This window comes from Muntiacus reevesi, chromosome 1 (genome assembly GCF_963930625.1).
Source record: "Muntiacus reevesi chromosome 1, mMunRee1.1, whole genome shotgun sequence".
Lineage (NCBI taxonomy): Eukaryota > Metazoa > Chordata > Mammalia > Artiodactyla > Cervidae > Muntiacus > Muntiacus reevesi.
The window spans coordinates 141,260,307-141,285,309 of record NC_089249.1 but is presented as its reverse complement, the minus strand read 5'-3'; the positions used below and the strand labels follow the sequence as shown (position 1 = coordinate 141,285,309).

General features: G+C 35.5%; 1 protein-coding gene across 1 annotated transcript in view; it reads left to right on the top strand.

The window, feature by feature from the left end:
• The window catches only part of EFCAB7 (EF-hand calcium binding domain 7), a 52,971-nt gene that overhangs the window by 12,969 nt on the left and 14,999 nt on the right, over positions 1–25,003 (top strand). Inside the window, exons 3-10 of the mRNA XM_065911645.1 lie at positions 1,731–1,942; positions 2,582–2,668; positions 3,219–3,414; positions 3,880–4,001; positions 13,101–13,242; positions 16,437–16,546; positions 22,566–22,723; positions 23,564–23,697. Coding sequence (XP_065767717.1) covers positions 1,731–1,942; positions 2,582–2,668; positions 3,219–3,414; positions 3,880–4,001; positions 13,101–13,242; positions 16,437–16,546; positions 22,566–22,723; positions 23,564–23,697 — 1,161 coding nt within the window. The remainder of the gene's footprint in view (positions 1–1,730; positions 1,943–2,581; positions 2,669–3,218; positions 3,415–3,879; positions 4,002–13,100; positions 13,243–16,436; positions 16,547–22,565; positions 22,724–23,563; positions 23,698–25,003) is intronic.

The window sequence follows — 25,003 nt, the reverse complement described above, 5'->3', positions numbered from 1 at the left end:
GCTGGTAAGGTTATTTTCAAAATCCTTCAAGCTACTTCAGCAGTACTTGAATTGAAAACTTCAAGATGTACAGACTAGGTTTAGAAAAGTCAGAGGAACCAGAGATCAAATTGCCAACATCTGTTGGATTATAGAGAAAGCAAGGGAATTCCAAAAACACACGTACTTCTGTTTCTTTGACTACACGAAAACCTTTGTGTGGATCACAACATTTTTGAAAATTCTTAAAGAGATGGAAATACCAGACCACCTTACCTGCCTCCTGAGAAATCTGTATGCAGGTCAAGAAGCAACAGTTAGAACCTTACATGGAATAACTGGTTTAAAATTCGGAAAGAAGTACAACAAGGCTGTATATTGTCACTCTCCTGTTTAACTTTAAGCAGGGTACATCACGTGAATTGCCGGGCTGGAGGAAGTTCAAGCTGGAATTAAGACTGCCAGGAGAAATAACAACCTCAAATATGCAGATGATACCACCATAATGGCGGAAAGTAAAGACGACCTAGAGAGCCTCTTGATGAGGGTGAAAGAGGAGAGTGAAAAAGCTGGCTTAAAACTCATCATTCAGAAAACAAAGATCATGGCATCTGGTTCCATCATTTCATAATGAGTAGAAGGGGAAAAAGTGGAAGTAGTGACAGATTTTTCTCTTCTTGGGCTCCAAAATGTGGATGGTGACTGCAGCTATGAAATGAGAAGATACTTGCTTCTTGAAAGGAAAGCTATGGCAAACCTAGACAGCATATTAAAAAGCAAAGACATCACTTTGCCGACAAATGCCCATAGAGTCAAAGCTGTAGTCTTTTCAGTAGTCATGTACAGATGTGAGAGTTGGATCTTAAAGAAGGCTGAGTGCTTAAGAATTGATACTTTAATTTGAACTGTGGTACTGGAGAAGACTCTTGAGAGTCCCTTGGACAGCAAGGAGATCAAACCAGTCAATCCTAAAGGAAATCAACCGTGAATATGTGTTGGAAGGACTGATGCTGAAGCTGAAACTCCAGTAGTTTGGCCACCTGATGCAAAGAGCTGACTCATTGGAAAAGACCCTTATGCTGGGAAAGATTGAAGGCAAAAAGAGGAGAGAGTGGCAGAAAATGAGATGTTTGGATAGCATCACCAATTCAATGGACATGAACTCAGGCAAGCTCCAGGAGATAATGAAGGAGAGGGAGGCCTGGTGGGCTGCTGTCCATAGTGTTGCAAAGAGTTGGATGTGACTTAGTGACTGAACAACAATGATGAACATTTTAGACATCATGACATTGACAGTAATATTCTCAAACTAATGATTTCCTCATAATTAAAATATTTGTTGAACCAGAAAAATAATAAATTATTCATTTTCTTTATTATGTCCTCAAAACAATTAAGTGAATGGTTGTTTTTAATCTGTATTTTTTCTCCAGGCATTCTTATGAGGTAAATCAGATATTATCAATTAATTAAACTATGTAAGTTGGGAACACTGTCGGAATGGGAAGAACCTATTTAATTCTGGCATTAATATATTGAGAATTTGTAGCTGGTATAATAGCATATATGTATATTTTCATATTTGAAAGTCGGGCATGTATTGATTTCACTAGATTATCAACACCAAAGGTAATGTATTGGTACGCATGTACTTTTATATAACATAATGTATAATGATTTAAAGAAAAAATACACTTAAAATACTAATTCCAGATGTTACTGTAACAAATAATACTTGTTTTATTGGGCAGCTCTTCAGCATGCAGGAAGAAATCCATCCCAAAAGACCATTAATAAGTATTGGACTCCTCAAACTGCCAAACTGAATTTTGATGATTTTTGTATAATTTTAAGAAAGGAAAAACCAACCTCAAAAGCAGAATTGCTAAAATCATTTAAGCAATTAGATGTAAATGATAATGGCTCTATTTCACACACTGATCTTTATAAACTTCTAACAAAGGTAAGATCTGTCAAACAGCTTTATAATATGCCTATTTTGCAAAACAACTTGGAATGTAGCTTTGGCTACCAAAGTTCACATGAGAAGTAACTATTTCACTGGCAGGTGAAATGAATCATTTATATATTGTCTGTAAAATAGTTAAGGATCCTTCTGTGTGAAGCGTGCTTTTTGAAAAAAAAGAGAAAGTATAAGACTGAGCTTATGTTGTAATCCCCTTGTGCTCCTTTGCAATTCTTTCCTGCCAGACCATTTGTAAATCAGTGATAAGTAAAAGAGAACTAAATTATAAGTGAGATTCAGAAACCATTCTGCTTCTTGACACAACATGAGAAAGTATTCTTACTCTAAAATTAATAGTAGTTATTGCTGAATCTATGATATATATATATATATATATATATATATATTTGAAATCTAGTAAACTGAAATTCAGTTTTTATACACTTTTATAAAATTTAATAAAATTGTGAAATTTTATTTTATGTAACAGTTTCATTCTTGCTTGACATTATGCTCATTCTGAGATATTTAATGAAACATGTATTCAAACTTACTTAAAGAAAAGATTAAAATTTCCATTCTCCCCACATATGACAAAGTAATTGTCATGTTGCTTTAAATACTTTTTTCTTCCAGAAAGGTGAGAAGATGACTCGAGAAGAAGTAAATGCCATAATAAATTTGGCTGATGTAAATGCAGATGGCAAATTTGACTATATCAAGGTACGTAAGCTCATTCTGACGTAAATTTGCTTACTGGATAGAAGAGGTATTTTTAAAGAGGCATATCATTTAAATATTGACAATGATATATCTATGTACGAATTTTACTTGAAATTTAGTCTCTCCAGTCCAATTGTAACCTGATGACTACATTAAAAATAATATTATCAAGTTAAAACACATGCATGTGCATACACACACAAACACACATTCTCTTCTCTGAAATATGCCTTTTCAGGAGTGGAAGAATCATAAAAATTATTTAGAACAAATACAAGTCTACACATGTCTTGTAAAAAAATAATAATAAATCACCTTTCTTTGTGTAACATTTTATTTTCATTCAGGGTATGGCCTCCTCATTGAATTATGGCTGCATTTCACTAGGGCACTTGAGGGTGGTCAATCTGATTCAAGAAAATAAAATGAGTAACCTAGTTCAATAGGAAATATATTCCATCTATCAGTCTTGCCTACTAATGTACATTTTCTCCTCCCAAATGTATGATTGAATGTTTTATCCACTGGAATACGTTTTTGTTTCCTGTAGTTTTGTAAATTACATATGGCAACCAATGAACAGTGTCTCAAAACTGCTCTAGAAAAATTGGAGGTTGACAGTAAACTGAGGTGTCAACAGTTTGGAAGCCACATGGAAGGGTCCCCTAAAAGGGACCCATCACCAGTACCAAAAGCATCACCTAGAATCATAAGAAAAACTGATCAGGAATCATTCTCAAATAAAGGTATTTACTTTTCTGTTAAGAATTAAGGATCATAGTCAGATAAATTTTTCCTTCTGTCTTAGCTTATCAGTGATAAATGAAAACCCAACTTTTGATAGCTACTGTTTCTAGACTCACTTAACTATAAAAATCTAGTAAAGTAAAATTTTATTATGGAACTTGACTTGGCTATGCTCATTATGTTTTATTAAAACTAAAACTTCAGGCCAAAAGATGACATATTTAAATAAAGAATCTTATTAGTAGGTCATAAATTCTAAATTAAACAAATCTTATTAGTAGATCATAAATTAAAATCACAAAGAGCCATTAAAGTCTTATAAAATTTTTTGAGTTTATTTCAATAGGAAGAACAAAGAGAATGAAATTAATACATAGTCCTTTCATACTACACTGTGTTTAGAAACAGACTTCTTATTGAAAGCTTTTCATAATGCAAGACTAAATAATTATTACTTCTTACAGGTGACACCAGGAATTCTTCACTGGCAATAGCTAGACAGTTCAAAACATCTGTTTCCTTCACAATTACCATGGGTGCTGATAGTAATCAAAACTCAAAGTTAATTGAGCCACACTCAATAAAGGTATAGTATTTTAAATGAATGGATACAGCTTTTTCTGAAAACAAATTTGACATTAAATTTATTAATGACCATTTAGTGTTTACAGAGAATAGGTAAAGTTTATGAAGTAATTCTTTGAGGATTTTTGGAGATAGCAGCATTTCTACCTGTAAGTCAATTCTAATAAGTTTAATGATGAATAGGAATATTAAAAGGACTTCAGTTTAAAAATAATGATTCTTCAATTTTTGAACTTGATGAAGAGATTATGCAATTATGTACTTTGCCAAGCAGCTTTTTGGTTTTAACAAATACTTTTTAATAGGTGCTTCTTATAAATAAATCATTCATTCAATATCAAGTTCCTTTGAGAGAAAGACAGCAAAATCACTTTGCTAAGTCAATATTTGTAGAGTGTTAATATTGATCTTCTTCCTTTGTTTTCCCTTTCTAGACTCAACCTTTACTAGTTTTCTTTCAACAGAAAATAATAGCTACAGAAATATAAAACATTAACTGGAAACTGCTAGGATACATTAAAAATGTGTACCTAGGGACCTCTGTAAAAGGGGGGAAAATGGTTATGACCACATACTATAACTGCTGTTAGAAAACTGAACTGATTGTTCTCAAGAGCTACATTTTTGTTTCAAATAACAACTCTGTATTTGTTATTGAACTCTGAAGTCCCTTATATCTTTAAATTGCTAGACAGTGACATTTGTTCTATATTAAAATTTTAAAACATTATCTCAAAGGAATTTTGCTCAGACTGTTTAGGAATCTGTACACCCTAAGCAATTTGGTGTGCATGTCCAACATGTTCACACACAATATTTAGTGTTCCAACAATATTATTTTCCACTGATGGAAGCTTTCTGTATTTTGCAACTAAATTAAATGCTAATGATAATGAAACTGGAGCCCATTATACAGAGTGAAGTAAGCCAGAAAGATAAAGACCAATACAATATACTAACACATATATATGGAATTTAGAAAGATGGTAACGATAACCCTACATGCAAAACAGAAAAAGAGACACAGATGTACAGAACAGACTTCTGGACTCTGTGGGAGAAGGCGAGGGTGGGATGTTTAGAGAGAACAGCATCGTAACGTATATTATCGAGGGTGAAACAGATCACCAGCCCAGGTTGGATGCATGAGACAAGTGCTCGGGGCTGGTGCACTGGAAAAACCCAGAAGGATGGGGTGAAGAGGGAGGTGGGAGGGGGGATTGGGATGGGGAACACATGTAAATCCATGGCTGATTCATGTCAATGTATGGCAAAAACCACTACAATATTGTAAAGTAATTAGCCTCCAACTTATAAATGGGGGAAAAAAATAGAAGACAGAAAGTTAAATGAGAAAATAAATAAATGCTAATGAAATCAACTTAGTTAAATAATTGTTGTTTACCTGGTATAATTATATACATAAATATAATTTTAGCCAGTATGAAGAAAAGTTTAAATATTAATGTGGGTTATATTAAGGCCAACTTTTTCTGTGCTTCATGCCGTTATTAATTGGGCCCACACCAATACTGGTCCTTTAATTTAGTTCAGCTCAACAAATATTCAGTAAAAGGGTAACAATGCAAACTATTTTTAGTGTAGTGGGCCCTGAATAAAAAAATGAAAATTTCTGTTTCATTATTAACAATATACCAAGTTAGTGTAGCATAGTATTTCATTTATTAATTCATTTATTCTACAAATATTTATTTATGTCTTGCCTCACAGCTTATGGGATCTTAGTTCCCTGATCAGGAATTGAACCCAAGTCCTAAGCTGTGAAAACATAGAGTCTTAACCACTGGACTGCTAGGGAATTCCCACGACAACAAATATTTATTGAATGACTATTTTGTGCCAAGCACTGTTCTAAGGTGCTGGCTAAAACCTTAGAATAGACAGACCTGTGTTTAAATTTTAGCTTTGTTACTTGATAACTGTGTTACCTTTGATAAGGTAGTCAGCAGCCTTTCTGAATTTTAGTTTCCTTATCTATAAATTGGAAGTAATTATATTTAGTGTGTTTTTAAAAGATTTAAACACCTGACATATATAAACCATTTATCACAGTGCCAGGGATGTATTAATAGTTTTACTTTAATAAATAATATTGTCATTAATATTATTATACGAAAGTGAAGTCGCTCAGTCATTTCCAACTCTTTGCAACCCCATGGACTGTAGCCTACGAAGTTCCTCCATCCATGGGATTTTCCAGGCAAGAGTACTGGAGTGGGTTGCCATTTCCTTCTCCAGGGGATCTTCCTGACCCAGGGATCAAACCCAGGTCTCCCACATTGCAGGCAGATGCTTCACTGTCTGAGTCACCAGGGCAGCCCAAAGTGAAGTTGCTCAGTCGTGTCCGACTCTTTGCGACCCCATGGGCTATACAGTCCATGGAATTCTCCAGGCCAGAATACTGGGATAACATTACAGACAGATTCTTTACCAGCTGAGCCCAAGAATACTGGAGTGGGTAGCCTATCCCTTCTCCAGCGGATCTTCCCAACCCAGGAATCAAACTGGGGTCTCCATTGCAGGTGGATTTTTACCAACTGAGCTATCAGGGAAGCCCAGTATTATTATGGAACAAAGAAATTACTGCAGGTCTTAATATGGGGATGACATGATGAAAGATAATTTAAGAAAAGTTATTCTACTACTGTATTATGTATGGAGACTTCAAATTAGGGAGACTATTGAGAGGATGATAGAGGACAGCTAGGCCAAGGGTAGTACCTGAACATAGTAAGGAAGGGACAGATCTAATGGACCGGTGGTCCCCAACCTTTTTGGTATCAGGGACCTGTTACGTGGAAAACAATTTTTCCGTGGGCCAGGGCGGGAGGGGAATGGTTTCGGGATGTTTCAAGTGCACTACATTTATTGTGCACTTTATTTCTATTCTTTGGCTATCGGGATATTCCAGCTTGACCTCTGGGTTGGGGTTTACTCTCCTATGAGAATCTCATGCTGCTGCTGATCTGACAGGAGGCAGAGCTCAGGCAGGAATGCAGGCGATAGGGAAGCACTGGAAATACAGATGTATGTACAGATGAAACTTTGCTCCCTCACCTGCTGCTCACCTCTTGCTCTGCAGCCTGGGGGCTGGGACTCCTGTAATAGACAAGGCCAAAATTAATCTGTAGGCCATAGTGACTGTATAACAGAAGACTAAATTTTTGCATCTAATGACATCAGGAACAAGGAAAGGTATTTAGGTATTAGGAATTAGGTGAGAGGTAGTAAGAGAATTTAATGATTGAATGAAGAAGGCATTCTGTCAACTTGTAAATTCTGTGACTTTCATATAAAATTTAATGTCTTTTGGAAATACTTCATGACTTTCATATTTCTTACCTGACATTTTCTTTTCCTTTTCCTGATCTTGGTATTGCCTACTGTTTTGTATTCTCTAATGTTTCTTACATGAGCTGAAATGATTTTTTTGAAAAATCTGTGATCCTTTTGTTATTCAGCAGAATTTAGTTCTTTGTTTGCATTTCACTTTGAGGTTACTTTTAAATTTTTCTTAAATTTTATATGCTTCTTAAGTTTCACAACAACTCGAAAAAGTACTTGGTTAGGAATATAGTTATTTTATAATTTGTTTTAATTGAGATTGGTAGAATAAATTACTAAGAGAATTATTAAATTTTCTTCAAGTACTTTAAATCTATTTTAAACAAGTTTAGTACCTCAATTTTATGTGTAGTGGAGAAGTATGGAATTGGGACAGATAAGAATGGTCTTTTCAGAAATTAGAAATTTATTGTAATGGGGTACACATAAGCCAGATTATAAACTGTAAATCCACACAAATGATATAAGACTTGAATTACAACCTTCAAGAAGGAGGAAAATATAACCTTCACAGGAACTATACATGTACTACTTTCTGTATGCTATACATAGGTACTGTATCACTGTTCTTTTCTCAGTCCTCAATTCTATCTAAATGTTTACTTTAGATTTTATTATGTACAGGGGATGTCAGAAATTTTTCTTTGAGAGAATAGCTTCAGTTGACAGTCATGGCTAAAATTAGAGAAAGTCATGAATTTTAAATTCCAGAGATTCAGTATTATATGCAGACTCCTAGTTAGAAATGCCTACATATGTTTTACATGTGTGTGCCATGCGCTTACTCACTCAGTTGTGTCCAACTCTTTGCGACCCCATGGACTGTGGTCCACCAGGCTTCTCTGTCCATGGGATTCTCCAGGCAAGAATACTAGAGTGGGTTGCCATGCCCTTCTCCAGGGGATCTTCCCAACCCAGGGGTCAAACCCAGGTCTCCTGCACTGCAGGCAGATTCTTTAACATCTGAGCCACCAGGGAAGCTCATTTTACATATAATATGTGTATAGCATGTAAGTTATGTATGTCTATATATGTAAAACAAGAAAAATATAAGCATTTTAATCTTGAAATGGTTGTCTAACTTAATTTTTATGAAAGCTCCAAATAATAATTTTCTTATTAAAGTCTCTCATTTTCAAAATGTTGATCAATTCAACTTGTTGATTAGGTTGGCAATCCTACTATCAACTTTTCCCCTTATAAATCATCTATTTAACCTCTTGTTTTTAAGTATGTACAGTTTGTAATTCTTTAATAACAAAAAAAGTTTAATAGCAGTCTGTTTACTTACTTTTCTTAACAGACAGCAAATAGCCTTCTAATAATATGATATAAGGTATTTTTATAAGAAACAACAGTGATGATGATGACGACATACAAGTTCCTCTTGTATAGAGCCAAGTCTATAGCAAGTCTATAGGAAATGACTTCCCTGGTAGCTCAGATGATAAAGTGTCTGCCTACAATGCGGGAGACCTGGGTTCGATCCCTCGGTTGGGAAGATCCTCTGGAGAAGGAAATGGCAATCCACTCCAATACTCTTGCCTGGAAAATCCCATGGATGGAAGAGCCTGTTAAGCTACAGTCCGTGGGGTCGCGAAGAGTCGGACACGACTGAGAGACTTCACCTTACTTTACCTTACGTTATAGCAGATAAAGGGCTTCCCAGGGGTCGCTAGTAGTAAAGAACCTGCCTGCCAATGCTGGAGACATAAGAGATGTGGGTTTGATGCCTGTTCAAGAAGATCCCCTGGAGGAGAGCTTGGCAACCCACTCCAGTGTCCTTGCCTGGAGAATCCATGGACAGAGGAGCATGGCAGTCTACAGTCCATGCGGTTGCAAAATCTCGGACATGACTGAAGCGACAGCATGCATGCAGACATGGGGAACTGACTGCTTAATAATTCTGCCTCACCTCAACCTTTAATGAGGCAGAATTATATGTCAAAACAAATTCAATTCTCTGCAATACTTCAGGAAAAATATAATTTTACTGATAAATTTAAGTTTTTGATAGCTAGAATTTTCAACTTTATTATTTTTAATTTATGCTTTTAAGCATTTCCTTATACATTGTGAATGGAATAATATTTGTGTATGACAAATGAATTTTTTCCTTTTATATGTACTTGAATTGGTAGAATATAGCACCACCTTATGCCGTGTGTAAGAATTACAAGCTACTGTTTTGTTTCTGCTTTATATTGTCAAAAATTATACATGGGATTTCCTACTGTAGCATGCTAACATTTTATTTTTTAAACTGAACCTTCTTTGATTTTTCTCATAACACTCAAACTGTCAACTTAATCTATAATCCTTTCAAATTGATTTATTTGAATGAGCCAGATATTTTGTCAGTACTTGTTTTCTTTTAATTTATAACATCTTAGTGTAGGTCCTAGAGAAAAAGCTTTGTGTGATTGAAAGTCTATTTGTTTTAAAGGAAATTTGGGGTTGAATAAGCATTGCCTGTTTAATAACTCTGACAGATCTAAAGAATTTGAATTCTTCCCTTGAAACAAGAGAGATAAAAATTCTCCTAATGGTGTTATTTAGTATTTAAAATAATCTGATTATCATATTGAACTTTGATTGATTTATATAGTATGGCATTTGGCTTTCTTCTATTTTATAATGCTATTGTCTTACCATTTTCTAGCCTTTTTAACCCTGTATTATATTCAGATTGATGTCTTTCAAAGAAAGTTATAAATCCTCTTCTATACCTTTTCTAAAATTAGAATTTAGCAAAGACTTATAAAAATTTTAACTCACTCCCCAGCTAAATTTTATAAAAACATCTCCTGTCAGCCAGAAATACCATAAGCACATGGAGAAATTCTTCGTCTTTGACTTTCCCAAATGCCACATCTTGTCATTCAACCATCTTGTCCTCTGTCATCCCCTTCTTCTGCCCTCAGTCTTTCCCAGCATCAGGGTCTTTTCCAGTGAGTCGCCTCTTTGTATCAGGTAGCCAAAGTATTGGAGCTTCAGCTTCGGCATCAGTCCTTCCAATAAATATTCAAGGTTGATATTCTTTAGGATTTGCTGGTTTGATCTCCTTGCTGTCCAGGGGACTTCTCCAGCATGACACTTTGAATGAAAGTATCAGTTCTTCGCACTCAGCCTTCTTTATGGCCCAACTCTCACATCCGTACATGACAACTGGAAAAACCATAGCTCTGACCATACAGAGCTTTTTCAGCAAAGTAACGTCTCTGCTTTTTAGTACACTGAATAGATTTGTCATACCTTTTGTTCCAAGAAGTAAGCATCTTTTAATATCATGGCTGTAGTCACTGTCCACAGTGATTTTGGAGTTCAAGAAAATGGTCTGTCACTGTTTCCATTGTTGCCCATCTATTTGCCGTGAAGTGATAGGACCAATGTACCAGGCAAGGTGCACTGCTTTTTAGTTTCATTTAAACATTTTTTTAACCTAAGGGTAGGAGGCAGCTATACCCATAATTCTAACACAAATTAAAGAAATTTTTTAGCTACTAAAATCTGGTTTTTTAGTAAGAAAACCAAGTAATTATATTTACACATCAATATATGTATAATTCTGAATAATGCATTATCATACTTATAATAATTTCATAAATTGTTATATGAAGTTTTAAGTCATTAAAATGTTAAATATTAGATTAAAAATCATGGCAGATATTAAATATAGGAAAAAAAGAATTTTGAATATAGCTGGTAGTTTGGAGAGAAAGCAGGGCAACCTAGGTTCAGATATAGTTTTACAATCAATGAGAATTGTGAATTAAGCATATCACTTTATTTTTTAGACATTCATCAGTTAAAAGAGAAGTCTATACTGTTGAGTTGCTTTTTAGACTTCTACCTTTAATATTCTGTAATTCTAAATTAATATCCTTTATCATTCCAGTTGGGTAAATGTAAATAAATACAAGGAGGTTAATTGAAAGTCTATGGTAAACTGTGAAAAATTCTGAAAGAGATGGGAATACCAGACCATCTGACCTGCCTCCTGAGAAACCTATATGCAGCTCAGGAAGCAACAGTTAGAACTGGACGTGGAACAACAGACTGGTTCCAAATAGAAAAAGGAGTACATCAAGGCTGTATATTGTCACCCTCCTTATTTAACTTATATGCAGAGTACATAATGAGAAACGCTGGGCTGGATGAAGCACAAACTGGAATCAAGATTGCCAGGAGAAATATCAATAACCTCAGATATGCAGATGACACCATCCTTATGATAGAAAGTGAAGAAGAACTGAAGAGCCTCTTGATGAAAGTGAAAGAAGAGAGTGAAAAAGTTGGCTTAAAGCTCAACATTCAGAAAACTAAGATCATGGCATCTGGTTCCATCACTTCATGGGAAATGGGGAAACAGTGGAAACAGTGTCAGACTTTATTTTTGGGGGCTCCAGAATCACTGCAGATGGTGATTGCAGCCATGAAATTAAAAGACGCTTACTCCTTGGAAGGAAAGTTATGACCAACCTAGATAGCATATTAAAAAGCAGAGACATTACTTTGCCAACAAAGGTCCATCTAGTCAAGACTATGGTTTTTTCAGTGGTCATGTATGGATGTGAGAGTTGGACTGTGAAGAAAGCTGAGCGCCGAAGAATTGATGCTTTTGAACTGTGGTGTTGGAGAGGACTCTTGAGAGTCCCTTGGACTGCAAGGAGATCCAACCAGTCCATCCTAAAGGAGATGATCCTGGGTGTTCATTGGAAGTACTGATGCTGAAGCTGAAACTCCAGTACTTTGGCCACCTGATGCAAAGAGTTGACTCATTGGAAAAGACCCTGATGCTGGGAGGGATTGGGGGCAGGAGGAGAAGGGTACGACAGAGGATGAGATGGCTGGATGGCATCACCGACTTGACGGACTTGAGTTTGGGTGAATTCTGTGAGTTGTTGATGGGCAGGGAGGCCTGGCGTGCTGTGATTCATGGGGTCGCAAAGAGTTGGACACAACCGAATGACTGAACTGATACATACTCTTACTCATCATTAATAGTTGAACTTTTGACTGAAGCCCAGCTTTGAATTTCACTGTTATAAAAACTTTGAATTTACTACCCTAAGTATATTTTCTTTTTTAAAATTTTCATTTATTTTTTAGTTGGAGGATAATTCTTTGCAGTGTTGTATTGGTTTCTTCCATACATCAGCATGAATCAGCCATAGGTATACACACAGCCCTCCCTCTTGAGTCTCCCTCCCACCTCCCATGCATCCTGTCCCTCTAGAGCTAATTTAGAGACGTCTTTCTCAAAACTAGTATTTATCAGCATTTTGCTATAGCTGTAAAGTGAATTCAGTGTTTTAGTTACCTAGACTTGAAACAAGTATTTTGGTTGTCACATAGTTTATCTTTTAAATATAAAGTCCTATTGCTTTTTCTCTCAACATATCAGTTTTAACAATCCTTAGTTCTTCATTCTTAGTATGCTCTAAGCACTAACCTCACCCTGATTATTGCAGCAGCATGTTTATTTATTACTTTGCTTCAGTACTTCTCCAACTCTCATGAACTGTATTTTTCATATTTCTCCTCTCTTATTATATCTTTTCCTAATTTTTTGTTATCTAAATGCTGCCTCTTGAAGATGTCACAAATTCCTGGACAGCATTGGCTCTAGTTGACATTTCTTTTTATATCTTCCCTAGGTTTTTCTTCATTGCTCTTCATGCTGGAAACTTGTAATGAATATTCTTTGAAAAAATTTTTTTGTTTATTCCAGGAGTGGCATTGTGTACAGTCAAAAGGTTGTTTTTTCTTAGAAGAAGATGGTGAAATCATTAGTCATCAATACAAGATGCAAATAGCTCAGAGATCCCTGGTTTATATAACAATTAAGCCATTAAGCCTGAGTCAAGCTGAAGGCAAGTTTAAATTTTCTATATTTAAAAAAAAAATCACTCTGTGCCAGCTTTAAAAATACTTATGTAAGTGTTTGATGGTTCTAGTTAGTGAAGAAAATGGATTTGCCTATGAAACATGGTTACATACATTTAAAGAAAGTTGTTTATACACTATGTCATCACATTATTCAAAGTAAGAAACATGTGGTTACATACATTTGAAGAAAGAAAGTCATTTATACATTGACTGTGTTGTCATATTATGCAAAGAACAAAATGTTACCTGGTTTCCTCTTGACATATGATTAACTTTTTGTCCACTAATTAATCCTTTGCTTTTTCCATTTATCAATTTTTTAAATGAATATACATGAGAGAACTTCAGTAGGAGCATAATTGGGACAAATAAGAGCTGCAAGTATTTTTTAATACCTTCAAAGTCCTATGTCATATGACTTAGTCCTTATTTAATAATTTTTGTATCCATGGTAATACTTTTCTGTACACCAATGATAGATAAAAATTAGTAATTTCCTAGTATCTACAGTGGTTATTACATAAGTTTTAGTGAAAAATGGCTTGTATGTGTGGTTTCTCTAGGTATCCTTTTAATGTTGACTATTCTAAATATCAGTCTTTATTTTCCTCTTATTATGTTTACATATAAACATCTACTTACTAGAGGATTCTTCCCCCTTACATTATTTTTCCCTCCTATAGTAAAGATACTGAAAGTTTTCACTGTGTATCTTATAGGACGCTGAGAACATTTGGTAGTTGATACTTTTAGATGATAATTACAATAATAATTTTTCAGATAAATGTATCAAATCTACAAAGTTAATATAGTTGTTAATTCTCTGTATTGTTATAAATTTTTTTATTCATTTATTTGTCAATTATTTTTTGAGGACCTCATAAACCAAGTATCACTTTAGGTGCTTAAGATACATGACAGTGTGACCTCATGAACTTACATTCTAATAGAGGAAATAAACAATAAATAATAAATATAATAAATAGCAAGTTGCATGGTGTGTTAGAAGGTGATAAATGCTGTGGGAAAAACAGATGATAAGGGGCATTGTGAATGCTGAGGGAATATGGGTTGCCATTGAAAGAGAGTAGTTAGTGTATGCTTCGTTAGAAGTTCACATTTGAGCAGACTTTGAAAGAGATATATTAATTGTCAACTGCTGTGTAATAAACTACCCCAAAAACTCAGTGGCTTAAAATAATTAAATATTTGTTTGCTCATGAGCGGTCTATTGGGCAGTTTTTTGGTCTGAACTGGGCTTGGCTTTTTCCTGTAGAGCTCACCCATACCTCTGTGATCAGCTGCAGGATAGCTGGTGGCTGGCTTTAATTGACCTTGATTGGGCTCTTTTCTTTGTGTGGGCCTCAGACATAACAGGACTCTGAGAGAGAAAGCAGAAGCACCATAGTCCTGGGCTCAGAGCCGGCACAGAGTTATCTGTTATTCTGTGGTGTTCACAGCAGCTCACACGGCAGGTACAGATTTATAAGGTGGAGAAATAGATTTGATCTCTTAATGGGAGAGCTGCACAATCACACTGCAAAGGGCTGTGGATACAGACAGGAAGAGCCGTTTTTGCTGTCTTCCACAGGAGGCAAGGGAGCAAGTTTAGTGGATGTAGGGGATGGCGGAAGGATGGATGAAGAGTGGGAGCGAGGGGCAGGTAGAGGGATCCTCTGTTCAGAGGCTCTGAGGTGTAGAGTGCACCTGGTGTTAGAAGAACAAGGTGGCTAGAGTGGCTATAATGAAGTAGGGAAGGAGAGAGTGGTAAGAGATGAAGACAAGGGAGAAACAAGGACAAAATCAGGTAGAGTTTTGTTTTTTGCCATAATGTTCTAAAGGTCCATAACTTGGACTTCTACTCTGAGAGAAGTAGAAGTGAAAAACCCTGAAGAGGCTGCTGTCAAGATTTTCTCTTCATCTTTGATTTTCAGTAGTTTGAATATGTGTCTTGATGTTTTTTGTTTTTCTTGTTGATGCTGTTTTTGAATTTTGGAGAGGTTTTCAAGTAGTTGTTTGTTTATGTTTATTTTTTTGGTATTTATCCTATTAGAGAGCCCTGAGTTTCTTGGATTTATGTTGGTCATTGTTTTTAAAAAATGTTGCATCTTTGTTTCTTCTGCTCTCTCTCTTCCACTTACATGCCTGACATCTTCTCCTGTCTGCCACCACAGATCAGCCATGCTTGCGTCTCATCCCTCCTTAGAAGGGTCTGTCTTTCCTTGGATTTCAGACTGCATGGTTATCCTGTGACCTCATATCTGATGGGTTTAAGAAATGCTATGATTTTGTAGTTTGTGCATTTTTTTTCCCATTGTTAGGGTGGGAGCAACTTTCTTGCAACTTGCAACTCTGTTAGAGGATTTTGAGTAGAGACAGAACATATTCTGACACTTTAGCAAGAGCAGTCAGGTTGTATATTGAAAATAGATTGAAGGATACTCAGGAGAAAGCAAAGAATGCTTTTGCTTTGAATGGAGGTGCAAAGGAGATAAGAAGTAGAGATTCTGGATGTATTTTGAAGGTCAAACCATAGCATTTCCTGAAGCTTGTTTATGACATGTGAGAGATGGAAGAAGTTAAAGATGATTCCAGGATTTGGGGGGTTGAGCAACTGGTTTGAGATACTCTTCTCTGTCCCTTACCTGAGATAGAAGTAGATGGACAGTTCTTTTCTTCAGGTGTTTGGACAGTTTTACACATAGAAATCCAAGTAGAAATGTCAAATAGGCAGTTGGATATATGGGTCTTACGTTCCCAGGAAAAGTCTATCAGGGAATATGAGTTTTGGAGTTAAAATCATATAGATGATGTCTAACGTCTTTTCATCCTGTGCTCCTTTACAGGTAAACCAGTACTTGCATCTTATCACTTCTTGAAAGGGTTGTTTTTCCTTGGATTTCAGTCTACTTGGTTGCGTTGCAATCTTAGCTCTCTAATGAGTTTTAAAAATTTATGATTTTTCGAGGTGTATATATAGAGAATGTTTCTAACAAGATCACTTTGTATAGTTACCTGTCTTATTGAAAATGTCTTTCAATGTTTACATATGAAAATGAATGTGAATTTAAAAAAAAAATAATTCAAATGGGAAAGAAACCATTAACTTCTTTTTAAAATAGGAAAGATCTAAGAAATGATTGCTTATTTTAAGATGTTTGGGGTTTTTTGTTTATAGGAAAACCATCCCCTTGGTTGTCAGTTGATACTGCCTTGTATATTCTTAAGGAAAATGAAAGTCAAGCAAGTCTGCAACTCTTGTGTTTTACCGAACTACGAAATAGAGAAGTATACATGTTTATTTTCTAATGTATAGTTAAAAGTATTATATGATCTCAAGTTTGGGGAAAATAATAGTTTTTCTATATATCTTTAACCTTTTTTTCTTCCCTTTCAATTAAGGTAAATACAATTCTTATCATTATTCATATATTTTTATTAATTGTGAAGGATTTTAATTTTCTGAGATTTAAAAATTGAAGATTTATTGGCAGCCTTGAGTTTATAACTTATACGTTGTATGTGACATTATAGTTCACTTTCCCCTTTTTCTAATACCCTGATGCCCCCCACATGTGAGCATTTTTTTCTTATACTCAATAAAAATGATCGATGCCAGGGAATTTTCTCCCCTAAATTCAAGCAGTTCAACTTTGAAAAAGTTCCTCTAGATGTTTGTCTTACTTTTAGTACTACTGCAAAAAAGAAAAACTTCATATCTTCAGGCTTTCCTCATAGGGTCTAAAAATAGATTGATCTGAAGCAATGCTTTCAAATGATTTTGTATGTTGCCCATGGGGTTGTTCTGATCTTTTCTAATTATATATTTACTCAGAGGCCAAATATGTGAGGCAGATACATAAATGTGGCTATTTATTTTATGAGGAATACAAAATACATCTGCTACACAGTAGCATGAATAATACTATTCAAGAGCTTACTGCAGTATCATATTTAATCTTTATATAGGCCCAGCAACAGACAGACATTTCCCTGATGGAATGTTATATAAAAGTCTTTATTGTCGGCTTCCTAACAGACAAGAATAGTTACAGGCAAGAAACAAATAAAATGACAAAAGTTAATGTTTTGACTAGACTTTTCTCCAAAACTGACTACATAGTTAAGTTCAAGATAAAACATTGTCTCAAACAATACCTTTCCCACTTTGTTTTGTTTAAAATCACTTTCTTATGATATTGCATATATAAAAATCTTAGTACATAGCAAGCCTATAGTAAAACTTGAATGAGTTTCTATTTACCTCTTTACTGTTTACTCCTCTGTTTATCTGTAATATATCATATTTACAAAGGATTTTTACTTTTAGTTTCACAGTTATTTTCTTTAAGAAGAGTTTTGTGCCCATGAAAGACTGTCCATTTGCCAGCTATGGCAGTTCAAGTTTATACGTGGAGATAAGGAGGTTCATCAGAGAATGTATGTTAGGAAACAGTGAGAATTGGTTTTCATACATGAATATCAGTTTACATCTGGCCAATCCAAAAGATTATGACTTCCAAAAGATGCGTTTGGTCAATGTTTAGTTTTCAAAATAGCCCTCAATTATATTGGGTTTCTTCTTATAATCCGACATAGGACATGGTCACTTTAGGATGATTATCATTCCTCTGACTTGTGAGGGCAGAAACAGGGCTGAATCGAGAATTTGGATGAGCAACTTTGTTTTGCATTTAAGGCTTCCCAAGTGGCTTAGTGGTAAAGAATCTGCCTGCAGTGCAGGAGACACAGAATTAATTCCTGGATCAGAAAGATCCTCTGGAAAAGGAAATGACAAGCCACTACAATATTCTTGCCTGGAAAATCCCATGAACAGAGGCATCTGGTGGACTACAGTCCATGGGGTCACAAGAGAGTTGGACATGACTTAGCCACTAAACAACAATAAATTCTGTGCTGAAGCAGAAATACCTATTTCCTTATATATGGGCTTCCTTTGTGGCTCAGCTAGTAAAGAATCCGCCTGCAATGTAGGAGATTTGGGTTCGATCCCTAGGTTGGGAAGATACCCTGAAGAAGGGAAAGGCTACCCATTCTAGTATTCTGGCCTGAAGAAATTCCATGGACTATATTGCCCATGGGGTCACAAAGAGTCAGACACAACTGAGTGACTCACTTTTATTTTATACACAACTAGAAAATGCTTAGGTTTAATATATTTGACAGAGACAACTCCTAGGTTTTATAGGAAGCCATTGGGCTCCAGAAAGCACCTAGAAGGTACATAGGGATGCCATTTTGCTTTCTTTCATACAATAGGAAAATAAAATGTTTTCCTATACAAATGTCTTGGCACTCATTATAAATATCCTATGATGGAAAAGACTTTGTATAAGGTAGGTTTATCTGGGATTCTATCATCTTGTTTTATAGGACATATTACATAAATAATAGTAAAATTCCAGTGTTTTTGTTCACATTGGATTTTTACAAATATGGCTACTTCATACAAATAGTGAATTCTTTTACAATGAATTAAACTTTTATTTTCAGTCAATGAAATCTGAATTGCAAATCATATATTTATATTTGAATCATATTGAGTTCAGTTCAGTCGCTCAGTCGTGTCCAGCTCTTTGCGACACTATGGACTCAGCACACCAGGCTTCCCAGTCCATCACCAACTCACAGAGCTTGCTGAAACTCACGTCCATCGAGTCGGTGATGCTGTCCAACCATCTCATCCTCTGTTGTCCCCTTCTTCTCCCACCTTCAATCTTTCCCAGCATCAGGGTCTTTTCCAAAAGTTAGTTCTTTGCATCAGGTAGCCAAAGTATTGGAGCTTCAGCTTCAGCATCAGTCCTTCCAATAAACATTTGGGACTGATTTCCTTCCGGATGGACTGGTTTGATATCCTTGCAGTCCAAGGAACTCTCAGGAGTCTTCTTCAACACCACAGTTCAAAAGCATCAATTCTTTGGCGCTCAGCTTTCTTTTTAGTCCAACTCTCACATCCGTACATGACTACTGAAAAAACCATAGCTTTGACTAGATGGACTTTTGTTGGCAAAGAAATGTCTCTGCTTTTTAATATGCTGTCTAGTTGATCATAGCTTTTCTTCCAAGGAGCAAGCGTCTTTTAATTTCATGACTGCAGTCACGATCTGCAGTGATTTTGGAGCCCCCAAAATTAAAGTCTCTCACTGTTTCCATTGCTTCTTCATCTGTTTCCCATGAAGTGATGGGACCAGATGCCATAACCTTAAGTTTTCTGAATGTTGAGTTTCTTTTTTTTTTTAATTTTTTTTATGAATGTTGAGTTTCAAGGCAACTTTTTCACTCTCCTCTTTCATCAAGAGGCTCTTTAGTTCTTCTTCACTTTCTGGCATAAGGGTGGTGTTCTCTGCATATCTGAGGTTATTGATATTTCTCCCGGCAGTCTTGATTCCATCTTGTGCTTTATCCAGCCTGGCATTTCAGTTAATGTACTCTGCATATAAGTTAAATAAGCAGGGTGACAATATACAGCCTTGACTTACTCCTTTCCCTATTTGGAACCAGTCTGTTGTTCCATGTCCAGTTCTAACTGTTGCTTCTTGACCTGCATACAGATTTCTCAGGAGGCAGGTCAGATGGTCTGGTATTTCCATCTCTTAAAGAATTTTCCACAGTTTGTTGTATCCACACAGTCAAAAGCTTTGGCATAGTCAATAAAGCAGAAGTAGGTGTTTTTCTGGAACTCTCTTGCTTTTTCAATGATCCAACGGATGTTGGCAATTTGATCTCTAGTTCCTCTGCCTTTTCTAAATCCAGCTTGAACATCTGGAAGTTCACGGTTCATGTACTGTTGAAGCCTGGCCTGGAGAATTTTGACCATTATTTTGCTAGCATGTGAGATGAGTGCAATTGCATAGTAGTTTGAACATTCTTTGACATTGCCTTTCTTTGGGATTGGAATGAAAACTGGCCTTTTCCAGTCCTCTGGCCACTGCTGAGTTTTCCAAATTTGCTGGCATACTGAGTGCAACACTTTAACAGCATCATCTTTCAGGATTTGAAATAGCTCAACTGGAATTCCATCACCTTGACTAGCTTTGTGCGTAGTGATGCTTCCTAAAGCCCACTTGACTTTGCATTTCAGGATGTCTGACTCTAGGTGAATGATCACACCATCGTGGTTATCTGGGTCATGAAGATTTTTTTTGTATAGTTCTATGTATCCTTGCCACCTCTTCTTAGTATCTTCTGCTTCTGTTCAGTCCATACCATTTCTGTCCTTAATTGTGCCCATCTTTGCATGAAATGTTTGGCTTAGTTCAGTCACTCAGTCGTGTCTGACTCTTTGCGACCCCATGGACTGCAGCCCACCAGGCCTTGCTGTCTATCACCAACTCCCAGAGTTTCCTCAGGCTCATGTCCATTGAGTTGATGATGCCTTCTAACCATCTCATCCTCTGTCATCCCCTTCTCCTCCTGCCTTCAATCTTTCCCAGCATCAGGGTCTTTTCAGATGAGTCAGTTCTTCGCATCAGGTGGCCAAAGTATTGGAATTTCAGCTTCAGCATCAGTCCTTCCAATGAATATTCAGGACTGATTTCCTTTAGGATGGTCTGGTTGGATCTTCTTGCTGTCCAAAGGACACTCAAGAGTCTTCTCCAACACCAGATGTTCCCTTGGTATCTCTAATTTTCTTGAAGAGATCTTTAGTCTTATTATTTTCCTGCATTTCTTTGCATTGATCACTGAGGAAGGTTTTCTTATCTCCTTGTTATTCTTTGGAACTCTGCTTTCAAATGGATATATCTTTCCTTTTCTTCTTTGCTTTCAGCCACTCTTCTTTTCTCAGCTATTTGTAAGGCCTCATCAGACAATCATTTTGCCTTTTTGCATTTCTTTTTCTTGGGGATGATCTTGATTGCTGCCTCCTGTACAATGTCACGAACCTCCATCCATAGTTTTTCAGGCACTCTGTCTATCAGATCTAATCCCTTGAATCTGTTTATCATTTACACTGTATAATCGTAAGGGATTTGATTTAGGTCATACCTGAATAGTCTAGTGGTTTTCCCTACTTTCTTCAATTTCAGTCTGAATTTGGCAATAAGGAGTTCATGATCTGAACCACAGTCAGCTCCCAGTCTTGTTTTTGCAGACTGTATAGAGCTTCTCCATCTTTGGCTGCAAAGAATATAATCAGTCTGATTTTGGTATTGACCATCTGGTGATGTCCATGTGTAGAGACTTCTCTTGTGTTGTTGGAAGAGGGTATTTGCTATGACCAGTGCATTCTCCTGGGAAAACTCTGTTAGCCTTTGACCTGCTTCATTTTGTACCTCAAGGCCAAATTTGCCTGTTACTCCAGGTATCTCTTGACTTCCTACTTTTGTATTCCAGTCCCCTATAATGAAAAGGATGTCTTTTTTTGGGTTTTAGTTCTAGAAAGTGTTGTAGGTTTTCATAGAACCGTTCAACTTCAGCTTCTTCAGCATTAGTGGTCAGAGCATAGACTTGGATTACTGTGATATTGAGTGGAATATGAATCATATTAGGCAACTGTAACCCAGAAAAATTACTTAAAGTTTTTCTCTTTGTTTCCTGTTGAAATATTTGCATCACAGTCAAAACTCAAAATAGTATTTTATTAAAGACCATTTTCAGTATAACAAATATTTCGTAACTAGTTGTTAATACTAAGGGATAAAGTACATAGTATTATATTTTAGAAACTTTAGTTAGGACTTAGTGAATTCCCTTAATGCTATTAAATGTTGAAAATACTTTAAATTCTAGAAAATTTTATAGAATCACAATTTGCTTTGTTTCATAAGGTCCACTACCTTCAAGTGAGTATATTAAATTAATAGTCACTAATTTTATATAAACTATGTAACTTTACATAAAATATACCAGAAATTTACATAAAAGATAGCAGATCTTTTCCAAATACACATTATCTTTCATGCTATAATCATTCAGTATGAAAGAGTATGGGTACCAAGATTATCCAACACCCCATTTTAAAAACAGCCAAAAAAATTAAAACTATTCCCCTTAAGTGCATCACTGGCATGTTTGAAGAATATTGGGAAGATTTAGAAGTTATATAACTTCTAACCTATTATAATTTTAGTTATTTTATAAATATATAAAGAAGTACATCTAATATTACGAGATTTAGCATCAACAAAAAGAATTTGAAGCCTGTAAAACATTGATAGAACCATAATAGAATTGGTGAATATTGGTTAAATAAAAAACTGTTTCTAATGCTTCTCTTTCGTAAGAAAGATTAAAAGTCATTAAGATTCATGGTGTTTGTTTGTTTTAAAAATTCTTTTGAGAAAAGACGTTTGGGTGGACTGGTGAACTAGGACCTGGAATTTACTGGTTAGTTCCTTCCACAACTGGCTGCAGGCTAAGAAAAGAAATAAAACCAATAACAGAAGAAGCCCAACTTGTATATAGAGATGAAACAGGGGAATTATTTCTTACAAAGGAATTTAGGTAAGTTTTGTTTATTAAAGTTAGAGATATAACACTAGGCCGGATATGTATCAGTAGCCTGCCTTCCATCCTTTCCTTTGGCTAGCTACAAACCCCAGCCCCAGTTTCTGATCAGTAGCTCAACTCATCCACCTGGCATCTGACTGTGACCTTCTATTCATAGGTCTGGGATTACCATTTATTTCTGCATTCCATATAGTTGGCAAGTCAACTTCAGTTACAAATTTACTGATTTCTCCTCCACTAGAAATAGGTCCTTAGACAACTATCTAATTGTCTTAGATAACTGTCTAATATGAAATCCAAATAGGGTAGTTCTCCCATTTTCTACATATGTATTAAGTAAGATCTAGCTACCAGCAGAGAGGAAGAAAGTAGATGGAGATAGGTGAAAAGAAAATGGGAACTTCTGTTTGAGTTCCTACTACATGTTGAGATGCTGTGGTTGCTTTAGAAGCTTGATTATATCATGTAATGCTAGACAAAAGAGAATGTATATTTGGATACATTAACTCTATCATTCACAAATACTGTTTTTATTTTATTCTTTTCCAGTATGGTTTATTACCAGATCCTGAGTATAGTTCCCTGTGCTATACAATAGGACCTTGTTGTGTATTGATCCCAAACTCCCAATCCAGCCCTCCCCAGTTCTCCCTCCCCTTTGGCAACCACGAGTTTGTTCTCTGTGTCTGTGAGTCTGTTTCTGTCTCATAGATGAATTAATCACAAACATTGTTTAATGCCTTGATATTACTTCCTTTTGAAAGTTATCCTCATCAAAACCTTCGATCTAGTTGCTTTAGAGACAAATAATTTGCTATTTTTTTTTTAATTTAGGTCAACTTTATCAGACATATTTGAAGTAATTGATTTAGACGGAAATGGTCTTCTTAGTCTTGAAGAATATAATTTTTTTGAATTGAGAACAAGCGGTGAGAAATGTGACGAAGATGCTTGGGCTGTCTGCAGAGGTAAGCATTTTTCCTTAATGGGTGTCTTATATACATATATATACCCTTTCATCCTTAAGAAGTGAAATATCAAATTTCTCCATCGAATATTATAGCAGTTAGGACAGTTTAAAAATAGTAGCATTGTTTGTAGATAATAACAAATTAAACATTTATTTTTCTTAAATTGGTAGTTGGTATAGTACTCAAGTTAAAAGAAAATATAAATTACTTACTCACAATTACTGTGTTCGATAGTAAAGGCTGAAGTGACGAGAACCAAACTATGCCCAGGAGAGGGCAGCAAAGAGCTAACAGGCTAGAGTTCCACTAAAAATTAAGAGGTTTCCAGGAAGCTGTTTATGTATGTTAAGAATTATTTTGTTTTTTGTATTTGATTGAATTAAGAAAGTCCACCCATGGATGTATAGAAGCCAAAAATACTAAAATGGGCAAAGAAAAATCCTGAGAGTGAGGCAAAGTCAGTTGTTGCTTGGGAGAAGACTGAAAATAGGGTAGATCTTGTGTATTTAAGCTGAGGACTAAAAGGTCAAAGGAGAAAGCCAGAAAACCATAGCCAACTGTGTGGTCAGGAGAGAGATTAACTCACATGTTGCTGTCACTGGAGTAGTAAGTAATGTGTCCTAATCCTCTTGGTCTTGGCAGTCAGTGACCTAGGGAGGAATCTGATAAATCTGTTTTTCTAAAGAGCAAGTAAAGTAGAAATGTTATTAATATAAAGTTTTTTTTTAAAAATCTCTTTTATTAACTTTTTATTTTGTATTAGAGTGTAGCTGATTAACAGTATTTTTAACTGAAGGTTTATGTAGTGTAATCAATAAGAAGAAATACATGTTGATTTATAATTTTAAACTTTGATTAGAAGATTGATAACACATAATATAGAGTGTTAGTTTTAAGGAGATGCAGTCATCTTGTAACTTTAACGATATAATATTTTGATTCTCTTTGTCCCTTTGTCATATATCAGTTGAATATATGGGTATTTTCTGAGTTCTCTGTTCTATTCCACTGAACTATTTGTCTCATCTTTCACCAGTACCACACTTCTCTTGATTACTGTAGCTTTAAAGGAAATCTTGAAGTTGGATATTAACAAACTTTTAAAAATTAATGGAGAATTGATAATTTTAAGTTTTAAAAGTAGATCAGTTATTGATAGTCTCTGTAGCGTTATACCTAGATACATTATTCTTCAAAGTAATTATTTCTTTGTATTATATATCAAATATTAATGTTTTCATCTTGCTCTTCTACTTAGTAGCTCCAGCTTCCATTTTAGTGGTTACTGTATCTCTCTATGATC